This window comes from Falco peregrinus, chromosome 1 (assembly GCF_023634155.1).
Source record: "Falco peregrinus isolate bFalPer1 chromosome 1, bFalPer1.pri, whole genome shotgun sequence".
Lineage (NCBI taxonomy): Eukaryota > Metazoa > Chordata > Aves > Falconiformes > Falconidae > Falco > Falco peregrinus.
The window spans coordinates 101,690,008-101,701,410 of NC_073721.1; the positions used below are offsets into that span (position 1 = coordinate 101,690,008).

General features: G+C 44.8%; 1 protein-coding gene across 5 annotated transcripts; it reads left to right on the forward strand.

Annotated features, from left to right (window-relative positions):
• The first annotated feature begins 2,420 nt into the window (after positions 1-2,420).
• CDCA4 (cell division cycle associated 4) lies at positions 2,421-10,640 on the forward strand. 5 transcript variants are annotated; one of them, XM_055803336.1, is made up of 5 exons: positions 2,467-2,550; positions 3,569-3,617; positions 6,265-6,345; positions 8,281-8,500; positions 8,654-10,640. In XM_055803336.1, exons 4-5 carry the CDS (start codon positions 8,456-8,458, stop codon positions 9,407-9,409), a joined length of 801 nt encoding a protein of 266 aa, XP_055659311.1. In that variant the 5' UTR covers positions 2,467-2,550; positions 3,569-3,617; positions 6,265-6,345; positions 8,281-8,455; the 3' UTR covers positions 9,410-10,640. The 5 variants fall into 5 exon arrangements, with proteins under 5 accessions (XP_055659310.1, XP_055659313.1, XP_055659311.1 ...); XM_055803338.1 differs by lacking the exon at positions 8,281-8,500 and having other exon boundaries at positions 2,448-2,550; XM_055803335.1 differs by lacking the exons at positions 3,569-3,617; positions 8,281-8,500 and having other exon boundaries at positions 2,421-2,550.
• The last annotated feature ends 763 nt before the right edge of the window (positions 10,641-11,403 follow it).

Sequence of the window (11,403 nt, forward strand, 5' to 3'; positions counted from 1 at the left end):
TCACCTGTATTATTCATTTCATCAGCAAGCAGGCTGTCCTGCAGTCTCTCACTAGGTGCCATGCCTCTCAATTGTCAGGAAGCTTTGAGTACATATACTGAATCACCTTTCAATTCAAAAGTCTCCTGCCATTTCTGACCTGGAATTCCCCCCCCCCTCTTTTTTTCTTTTTTTAATAGACTTATTGTCTTAATTTCAGTTACCCCTATCAGGTTGCTTTGCAGACCTTTCTTTCCAGTTCTGCTCTATGCTTTGTCTCTAGAACTCCAAATTTGGCATCATTCCCACTTTCGCTTGCAGATTATCTTAGCTGTGAAAGTTTCATGGGCTGAGATAGCTTTCTCAATATATAAAAATCTGTTTAGGAAATTACCAGGCTTTCACCTATTCTGTTGAACTCTGGCACTAAAATGTCATTTACTGAAACCAGTAGGAGGATGAAAAACTTTAGCACGCAGCTAAAATGCAACTGTTCTCTTTATCACATCATCATTACGATTCAGTTAAATTCTTTATAACACTATTTTAGTCCCATCACAGATTGTTTACTTTCTAATAAATACTTTGGGCTGTATTGTTTTGCATAGGTCTGTCCAGATTTTTCCATTTTGACTTTTAAAGTTTTCTCACATACGCGAGATGTGAGAGTTGCTTTCTCCTGAGAATAATCAAATCTTGTCATACCTCGATGAGACATAGTTTCTCAGCTTTTCAAAGATGATGGAGCGCTGAGAACCTTTCACAATTTTTCTTTCAGTGGCTTAATCAGAAATGTATATGATGTAGTTTTTAAGACATCAGACATCCTCTCATTTCACTGGAGGATGTATCGGGAAAAAAAACTCATAAACAAAAATGTCAAGACCCTCTCATTGTTTTTAAAAGGAGAAAAAAAGAAAATAAGGGGACTTCTGTCCCTTACTATATAGATGATGCTGTCACTAGAAAGAGCAATACCAACGAACTCTTCTAGCAGCAATCCTCCAGGGAAGAGCACCTACACTGCCTCAAAAAGGAAGTCCAGAGAGGCTCAAAGGTTCTTGCAGGATTTGTTGTGGGATTACCTCTTTGAATTCTTTGCAGCAAAACTAGAAGCCAACGTCAAGCTGAACAGAACATAAGAACACATCTCTTTGTGGTACCATTCTTTCAAAGTTTTGACTCATATTTTTTGCACCATTGATGCCACTGAGTGGTGCAAAAACCTGTAAAAAACCCAAGGGGAAATACTATACTTTGTAACCAGTCTTGTCCCCAAACCAGATCTTGCTTTGCTATGTAAATATTACGTCCTCCTGCTTTCTCGCACCGAGCCACAACTCCGCTGTTCCACAGCCCTTCCTACCAACCCCAGCCCCCCCGCTGCCCAGCCCCCCCCTTTCTCCATTCTCTCTCCCCGCCCCCGCGGGCCGGCAGCCCCCCACCCGCCCGCGCTGGCCGCAGCAGCTGCCGTGCCCCCCAGGGTCCCTGCCGGCAGCCGCCGCCAGGCCGAGCGCGCCCCCCCGCCCCGCCCGCTGCCCGCCGCGGAGCCAGCCGGCACGTAGCTGCCAGACCGGGAAGGCGACCGAGAAACGCCCGGTCGGCTTAAGCACTTGCAGATGTGCGGCAGCACCAAGCTAGAAGGCACGGCGGCGTTAAAAGCTTTCGGGATTTCCCCGCTCGCCAGGGCGGCTGGAGCTTTGGGGACAGCGCAGTCTCAGCCCGGCCCCGCGCCCCCCGGGAGCGGCTTCCCCGTCCCCTGCCGCCGCGGCCGGCGCTGGAGGCCCGGCCCAAACAGGAAATGCCACAGGCCTTGCTAATGGAGTCATGAGGCCTGGCACCCCCGCGGGGCGGCAGCGCCGGGCGGGAGGGAGCGGCTGCGAGGGCGGGCGGGCGGGACGGCCGCGGTGGGCGCAGAGGTTCCCTAGCCCGGCGGGACGCGGCGCCTGACGGCGGAGAGCGGCCGGGCCCGGCGGGGAAGGCGGCGCGGCCTCGCGGGGGGGGGCCGGCCGCTCCCCCGTCCTTGCGGCTCCCTGGGCGCCCCGCGGGCTACAGCAGGGGGCTGCAGAGGGGCCAGGTCGGAACCTGTTCCCGCCGGAGCCCGTGGCCGGGAGCCCAGACACGCCGCAGGGCCTTGGCTGCCGTTTGAAATCGGGGCGGCTCCGCCTCGCCTCCCGCCAGCCTCTCGCGGCCGAGGGGAAGGGCCGGGGCGCCATGGCAACGCCACAGCCTCCCGTGGGCGGTACCTGGAGGCGGGAGAGGCCGGGCGCCATGGCAACAGAGCCACCAATCGCAGTGGCGAGCGGCGCCCGCGTGGTTTGGCAGCAGCCAATAGTAGCTGCCGCCCGCTCGTAGGCGTGGCTGCCGAGGAAGGCCCAGCCCTCAGCGGGAAGACGTGGGCGGGGGTAGGAAGCGAGCTCCTTTGTGGGCCTTGACAATAAGATGGCGGGCGGGGGGGCGGGGTTAACCGTAGGGACCGGCCCCGCCCCCTCCCTCAAGCGCGGAGCGGTCGGTGAGGCGGGAGAGGGGGCTCCTGAGCTAGCAGGCGGCGGCGACAGCAGCGGCGAGGCGGTGAGTAGGGAAGGCCGGCTCGGTCGGGCGCGGCGCGGGGACCCCAGGGCCGCCCGCCCCCCCCGGGACTCGGTGTGGGAACGGCGCGGGCGGGGAGCCGGTGCCGGCGGAGCCCGCGGAGGAGGGAGCCGATTCAAAATGGCGGCGGGCCGTTTGCTGGGAGCGCGGGACGGTGAGTAACTGCCGCTCGGGGCCGTTGGCGGCCGCGCGCGCGCCCCTGGAGCGGCCAGCTGGGCCGGGGCGGGTGGTCCAGAGGAGCCGCTTCCCCGCCGCCGTCGGGCGCCCCGCTCCGCCGCTGGGTGCCCTCGCCAGCCGCGCACCCTCCGCGCCCGCGCCGCCACCCGCCGGGCACCCTCCCGGCAGCGCCACACGCCGTGCCGCCCTGCCCTCCCACTGCCGGCGTGCCGCGGCTGGGGACCTCCCCCCGCTCGCCCGGCGCACGCATCGCGGCTCGGCCCGCCTCGGCCCCCGCCGCGCTCCCTCCCCGGCCTCCGTGCGTCGGGGCTCACTCCCCGCCCCGGCCGCCCCCGCCGGTCACGCCTCTCCCCGCCGGCCCTGGCGAGCCGGCCCCGGCGAGCCGCTCCCAGCTTCTGCCGTCTGCGCTTCCAGGAGCTTTCTGCTCCTCACAGCGCCTGCCCTGGGCGTGCAGCTGTTCCCTCTTCCCCGCCTGCCTTTCCTCGGGAGCTGGTGCCCTTTCCCCCTGTCCTGGGGAGGTGGCTGCCAGCCCCCTACGCCCGGAGCGTGGAGCAGACCCCGGTGCTTTATAGGTGCCTTTGTCCCGGTCCAAACAGGGCTGTTCCTGGCCCTGCCAGTCTTCTGCTGTGTCTTCTGCCCAGCTCACAACTCAGCATCACCACAGGCACACATAGGCATGCCTAAGAGGAGTGCCTGGCTTTCCATCTTTTCACCATTGCACATAGCTCTGCTTTCTTCCAAAGGACAGTTTTGGAGTGGGGAGGATTAGAGTGGTAGATACAATACTTTCTTACATTCCCATGCTAACCATCATTATGCTTAGGGCTGTACAAAAAGCACTCTGCTTAAGTGAACCTGCAGCACTGGCCTAGGTAGGTCTTGTCTGCTTTCTCCTCAAGATGAACAGTGTTAAAATTTCCTCTCTCTTGAAGTGACTTTTCCCCTTACGTACTTAAGTGTGTCTGTGGCAGCACATTACTACAGGGATCTGAATTGAGTGTGAATCCTGGAACGTTTTAAGTTGATGCTTTAGTAAGAATTAGATCAGTTTTCAAGCACAGTATTTGTAAGGCAGACTGGGAATTTGTCCATCCCCAAAGCAAAACTTTTAATGAATTATATAATACCATGCTCCCTGTGTGACTATAAAAAAAAACCCACACCAGAAAAAGAACCCACACCAAACCCCACAAAACTCCTGTTTTCCTGCTCTATTATGCTGCAGATAGCTGTTGTCTCCTTGACAGCTTTTTTTGCACAGCTATTTCAAACAGCACTTAAGTTTAACACATGAAATTTGGGCTCTTGACGTGCAGATAGTAGTGGAAGAAGGGAGATAATATAGCTAGTCTAGATACTGCCTCCTGGACAGAGACAGATGCTGCTTGAAATTATCGGGGGTGGGGGTGGGGGGGGTGAACACTTCGACTCTAAAGCAGCAGCAATCTTGCTTTCGTGTACCAAGAAGTTTTACACAAGGTCCAGGGCCTTTTTTAGTATGTTAATATGTAAATCAGTAGAGAAACATATCTTGATTCATTAGGGGTTTAATTTCGCATTCTCTTGAGATGAATGCTTGTTGGAGATAGTGCAGAGAAGTCTGAGGGAGGTAATTTATTTGCAAGGTTTTAACTGAATCTGATAATGGCTATGAAATTAATATCTTTTTTACTGAGACCTTCGGTTCTGAGGCACACTCATATGCCAGTTAATAGAATCTGATGAAATAATTGCTGTGATGGGTGTATTCTTTAAGTTTATACTAATAGAGTCCTCACGGTTGGTTTATTGCTCTAGGGAAGAACCTGGAATCACATGTAGCAGGTCTTCCGCATTATTATGTTGCACGGGAGAACTGTTTACTTCTTTAGTATTAGATTACAGACTGGACTGGTCCCCCAACATCCCTTATGCCTTTTAGTTTGTGGATATGATGATGGCTCTTCTACCAAGAATTCATGCATTCCCGTAACGGTCCCCTCCTGTATTAGTCTGCTGGTTTGGGAGACAAATGGGCAATGCCTCTTCCTTCGAAATCGTTAGATATACAAAATAGCACCAGAAAATATTTTAATTTATTTTTCTGCCGATTGCATCATCTTTACCTGTAGTAGTTGTGGGCTTTTGTTTGGTTGTTTTTTTTTTAAACAAAGTTTATGCCCTTGTCACCTACTCTAAACTAAAGTAGGAATTCAAATTGTTGCCATATACAGGCTCGCAAAGAGATGGCTCTTCATTTATAAAATGTTTTGAGAGTATACCTGGGGAGCAAAAACTTTTTTTTGGTGTCTTTTTGAGGGATATTATGATGTCTTACTGGAATTGTAGTTAGGTGCCTTATGACCCTGTCTTGAATGCTGATGTAAGCCTAGTCTGGAAAAGAGAATGAGACTATGAGTTGATTGAAATACAGTTTCCATGACATAACAGCATTTTAGTCTGAATATTTTGGGATCAAGTCAAAAGAGTTTGGCTTGAGAGTGTTAAGGTGGGGTTTTTTGTTGTGAAGTATGCAGCTTCTTGAGATAAACATGTTTTCTCCCCCACCGTGGTCCCCAGCTCCTTTGTCAACCATCTCCCCACCCCCCAATTCTGAGAGCAAACACTTAAAAAATAGTTTATTACTAGCCACAATAGAAGACAAAAATAGATGACCATATGTATCCTCTTTACTTGTGTCTTTTCTAGGTATGTACTTCAGTTGCAGACACTGAACTGTCTTGTATTATACAGACATGTCTAGAAAAGTATCTGAATTTTTGTCATATTTTATCATATAAATTTATGTAGCTTGTTGAAATGGAACATTCTTTTTGGTTTCAGTAATTAAAGGAATTGTTACATGTGTTTGGTGGTTGTATTTGGTATGTCAGATCTTACTTCACCTTAAAAGTGTTTTAAAAACTTCGCCTATATAGTTAAAACAATTTCATTACTGTCATTACTTTCATTATTGTCATCTTGCGAAGTAATTCTTAGTCATAAAGTTTCTGTGCTGGTAAAGGAAAATTCTCCCTGGTTTTGCTGTGTTTCAGTTTTATATTTGCGTGTGCTTGCTGTTTTTCTCTAGATGCTACAGAGATAATGCGGTTTTGTACCACAAAGGTGAAAACTGTATAGTTTTGTGATAAAAGTAATGAAGACTTGCTTTCAGTGTGCTTTTGTGCATGTTTAAGTTTATCAGATGATTGTTAAAGATTTGGTTTGCTCTTCAAATGGCAAAGGCATAAGGATAAGGGAGAGGCTGGTCCAAAGGTCAGGCTAATAGCCTAAGACTTGGACTTAAACTGGCAGTTTCCTTTTCCTGCCACTGATTTTGGGTGTATTGTTGGCCAGATCACCTTCGTGCTCTAGCTTTAAATTGGGTTTAATAGTACTGTTCAAGTTTGTAGGAGCACTGTGAGGGTAGAGATACTGAAGCAATTGAAAAGGGAGGTGTGTAAGGTTTCTGAAATGGGGAACTGTTTTGTTCTGCATCTCCTGTACTTGCCTGACATCTTGCTTCCCGGTGCTTGGTAGGTAGTGCTCCAACTTTTACTGTATGGACTCTTGCTCAGTAGCATGGGAGAAGAGGAAGGACTACGTCAAACACAGTTACTGGTATGTAATTTTTTGCTTCTTAAATGAACTGTCATCTAGTATTTTTTCAAGTCTCAAGAACAGGGTGACAAAGAACTGTTTTTGTGATGTAAGATACTAACTGGAAGTAAGTGTTACAGAAAAAAATCCAGTGAATGCTATGAAAGGTTTACCTTTAAGTATCCATAAACATTTTTTCCTCTGCTTCACCACACCCAACTGTGTGTCATGTATTGAGTTTTTCAGGTTTTCTGCTGTGTTCTGTTCTTCTGTTGGTGTGCCTTAGAAGGCATTTAAATGCCAGATAGCAGGTGTATGAAAACAAGATTAACATTCAATTGAAGTTTTAATTATTCTTCACAGGAATATAATAAGTTGAAATAAAAGAAGCTTTAAACTCTGCAGTGTGTTTAATGTTTGATGACATAATCATACATGGTTTGTTAGTAGTCCCAAAAGATGTCTCTACAGGTCAGGTTTCAGGTGGTGTTGGTGTTAGAAATTATTGTACATACAGCTTTGTAGGAAAAATTAAATGGGATAGCCTCTGATATAGGAAGTTTGCAGAAATATCTCAAAATCTAGAAAAGGCACTATAAAGCAAAAACTTGGGCAGTGTTTAATGGGAATAATGTGGATATGTTAGGCTACAGGAGAAAATGTAATAAAAAGACTTTCTAAGCATTTAATATATTGGTAATCCATGGATAGCTTTTATGAAGTCTATGAAAAATGACCATAAGAAAAAGTTCATATATTCTATATTGTAGGCTTTGCATATTAGGATTTCTCTGTATAATGATTTCTATAAAGAGTTTTGTACATTCAGTGGAAATAAATCTTTTAAGAGTCAGCAAATCCAAAAAAAAATAAAGGTTACTTCATGGATATATATACAGCAACTTAAGAACTGTTGTACTGTCAGACCAAATGTTTATCTAGCCACTGTGCTATCCCCAGGTTTTCAGAGTAGATAAGTATGTAATGTATTTTGAAAGGAACAGTGTTGCACTTCAGTGGATTTTTAGTGACTGAAAAAGCTCGCGGAGAGCTCCCTGAACATAGGTGGAACATACCATAGCAACCAGAAAAGCAAGGCAGAGGTTAGGGCTTACCAAGGGCAAGGGAAAAGTCTATAGAAAGACACTGCAATAGTATTTTGGTTTTATCAGCTTTTAGTTGAAAGCCTTTGTTTGGGTCACTACATTTAAAAAAAAAAAAAAAGTCCGCAAATACTGGGCAAACAGGAATATTAAGCACAGAAGACTTAGAAGGAACATGTCAAAAGTGCATAAATTTAAAGATCGGGTATTAGCTTTCATTTACAGCCTAATTTTTATAAGAAATGTTACTTTGTATTTCAAGAGATAGCTGCAATATTTGCATGGGGGACTGTTCTCAAAATTAGTGCAGTTCAGAAGGTCTGGAGGCTAGTGCTTGAAAGCCGTACCTTGGAAAATTCAGCAAGTGTTTTTTAGATGTAAAACATGAGAAGCCTGCATGCACCCCTCTTGTTTTTAGCGGGTGAACCTAAACTTAGGCATACAGGAATTTTACTTTCTTGGAGTCAACTGGGAAAGAAGTACAGAAGCGCATATGGAGGATGACTATGCCTATCCTTATTGGACTTGCTCAATTCATATTGGAATTACACAGTTCATTTACTCATCTGAGTAAGGGAACCAGGAGGACTGCTTCAGGCACTTCAGTTGAATGTCCCAAGTTTTAAGGAACAAATATAGATTTTATTCTCTCTGTAGCCAAAATAAGCTAATATTTTCAAGTGTGCTGCCAATGGTATTTTTTTCATGTTGCTTTGGTAGGCATGTTGATGTACCGGAGAGGGTCAAGTCTTGAAAAGATGGTGTGCCAGGTTGTATTTTTATTTCCAAAATTAGAGGTTAAGCATGCCAGTAGAAACTCTGGAGGAGCGAGGAGAAACTGCCTCTCCAATAGGTGAAATACGGCTGTTGAGATGTTTGCTTCTGTGCGAAGCAGTGGCTCCTGACTTCCATCAAGCGTGCAGCTTAATGGGAGCCAGGAGCTGGGAGCCCCTGCCTCTCTCCGATGCCATGACTTGTGGACCTGCTCACCCCTGGTTCCCGAGTGCCGTCTTTGGGACCCAGTCCATATGTTCCTGACCCCTGTTGTACCACACTGGCCATTCTATAACCTGGTATGACAATTCTGATGTTTCTATCTTAAAAGAATTTGCTGTTTAAATTTAAGATTAAAGTTTTTCTGTTTTGGTTTTTTTTTTGTCTTTTTTTTCCCACTCCCTCTTGAGCTGTTTACATTGTACAAGACTTTTTTTATTTTTTTTTAACAGGACACAATGTTTGTGCGAGGATTAAAGAGAAAATGTTTTGATGGTGAAGAAGATATTGAAGGAACTCTGGCTGGTATTAAGGCTATTCCTTCTTATAACCTTCAGCGGCAGTCACTTTTAGATATGTCCTTGGTTAAACTTCAGCTGTGTCATATGCTGGTTGAACCTAACCTTTGTCGTTCAGTACTTATAGCCAACACGGTGCGGCAGATCCAGGAGGAAATGACTCAAGATGGGACTTGGCAGATGATACATACACAGAGTACAGGGCAGGCATCCCTGGATCGTCTTGTTTCAACAGATATCCTCTGTCGTTCATCTAGGGAACAAGCTGAGGGAAAGCATGTTTCAGGCTATAGTGCTTTCAACAAAGACTTTGAGGGTGACCAGGCACAAGATAGTTCAGAAACCATGTCAACAGCTTCTTCAGTGCAAGCTCCGAGAAACCTGCAGAGCAATGTGTGGGAAATGGAGAATCCACAAGAAAATAAAGGAAACTTTCAAAAGTCATTAGATCAAATATTTGAGACACTGGAGAATAAAAGTCCTAATTCTGTTGAAGATCTGTTTTCAGAAGTTGACAATTCTTACTATGATCTTGATACTATGTTAACAGGCATGATGAGCAACACAAAAATGGGACACTGTGATGGGCTTGAAACATTTTCTTCTCCAACAGCTACAGCTTCTAACTCTAATTTTAAATCTGATCTTAATGAGCTTGATCATATTGTGGAGATCCTTGTTGAATCCTGAAGCTCGTTCTGTAGGAGATAAAGATCTGTTAATGGGAAGAAAAGACTGGAGAAAGCTATTTCCACAGTTTGTTCTCTCAAATCTGCACGTGTATTTTACAAATATCTATATATTATATAGATACATATATTAAAAAGCACTTCATATTGCAAAATAGTGTTAACTCTTAAAGTTAACCTGCAACTTGTAGTGTAATAATCTGATTTGTTGCCCGTTGAACTGTAAGTACATACGGTAAATGTTTTTAAGTTTGGGGTCCAAGGCTCTTGAAATTGGTTCCTTTTACCAATTTGTTTTAGCCTTTGATGGAGGATATGCTCAGTGAGAGGGATTCTCTCATCTTTTTCTTATACTTCTCCCAGTAAAAATGGTAACAAACATAGAGAGAAGTTGGGTAACTGGTTTCCTATTTTCCTCTGGTTTCCACTCTGCTCCACCACAAAACTCCTACCCTGTCTGCTGCTTCTGTTCTAAGTCGCTACATGGCTCTTAAAGAGCAGTATGCAATAGTTTCTTTTATTCTAGCTAGCTTGTTCTGGGGTTTGCTACAATTTTTACTTCAAAAATAGTTTTAAAGTGTTTATTGGTGTTTAGATTTTTCCAGGTATTTTCCTAAAATATATTTTTTACTACAGATGTTATGTCAGCTGCTGACTTAGTAACTTTTGATCGTATCTGCAGTTGATGTATTTTTTGAAAGATTTTCAAAAAGGGATGTTTTTTTTTAATGTGAGCTACCCAATGTAGTTCAGTAAAGTGTATGTAAATGTAATATACATTTTTATACTTTACATTAAAATGTAAGAGCTGTTTTCATGATTCTGTTTTAGAGAGTAGTACTTTACTAAATTGAGAATTGTACGGTTATGCTTTTCATACCCTGTATACTTGAGTATCATTAGAGGAAGAGCTTTGATCCAGCTAGATACAATTACATTTAATTCATTTCAGACCATACTTTTTGTTAACTACAAACCTTAATTACATAGGTTTTTATTTATGTGTATTTATATGTAAATGTCATCAAGTGAATTGTTTATCACTGAAGTCTACCATCAAATATTTGTTTATATGGGATAACGACCTTGCACTAATTACTACAAAAAGTGTTATTAGCGGCCTTTAAATCTCAACTGGTATGTCATGATGTCTTGTCGTAATTAATATGCTCTGCTCTTACCAAGCGTTTCCTCTTGGCCTTTTTTTAATAACAGAAGATAATACAACATGGGATGGTGTTCCTGTCTTCAAGTACTCACGCTCATTTTAGAGTGTGTATAATTAGACTTATTCCTGTGAGGCTTTTTCAGAGGAAAGGGATAGATCGAGTAGAGTGTATGATTTTGTTATAAAATGACAAACATTTACCTTCACAAGCTGGTATTGGGGAAGAGCCCCAAACTAGCAGGGAGGTAGAGAAGGGCAGAAAGGATTGATTGGTTTCTGGAATGTGTTAGCATTGGTTGTGCCAGGGGAAGATAACCACCAGTAACTGTTGTTTTTTGTAGACTTGAGCCAAATGAGTCACTGAATGTGAAGAGTACCATTCTGCGCCCGACAGACTCAGCCTTCCCACAAGTGACCTTACCTGCTACACACTACCCTTTTCAGATTCTCAAACACCTAAAAAGGGGAGGGTGGGGGTGGTGGGGTGTTATGGATGTTCTAGTGTCACCTGCATAAAAAGAGACCAACTGAGCTCATGGTTTCAACAAGTGCTTTAGAAGCATCTGGTTTGGGCAAAACTGGTATAATTTTGCTAATTTTTTCAAACTTGGTAGTTGAATGCATACTAGCTCAGTCGCATGAAACCATGCAGTTAGTATGAGTCTAGTGAATTTGAAAATGTTTCTTGTATCAAACTTGGCATGAGATGATCTGTAGTTACTGTAGTAATTAAACATTGCTTCCTCAATTGAAGTTTGATTAATAACTTCATATTAAAGGATGAAATACCATACAGATACTTGCAATTTTAGTCCATATGATGTAGC

Excerpts from the sequence above, each read along its gene's own strand:
- CDCA4 (XM_055803335.1), top strand. The coding sequence starts at position 2,422 with ATGGCGGGCGGGGGGGCGGGGTTAACCGTAGGGACCGGCCCCGCCCCC. Across the intron at positions 2,551-6,264 it reads GCGACAGCAGCGGCGAGGCG|GTAGTGCTCCAACTTTTACT; the intron begins GTGAGTAGGGAA and ends GGTGCTTGGTAG. Across the intron at positions 6,346-8,653 it reads TACGTCAAACACAGTTACTG|GACACAATGTTTGTGCGAGG; the intron begins GTATGTAATTTT and ends TTTTTTTAACAG.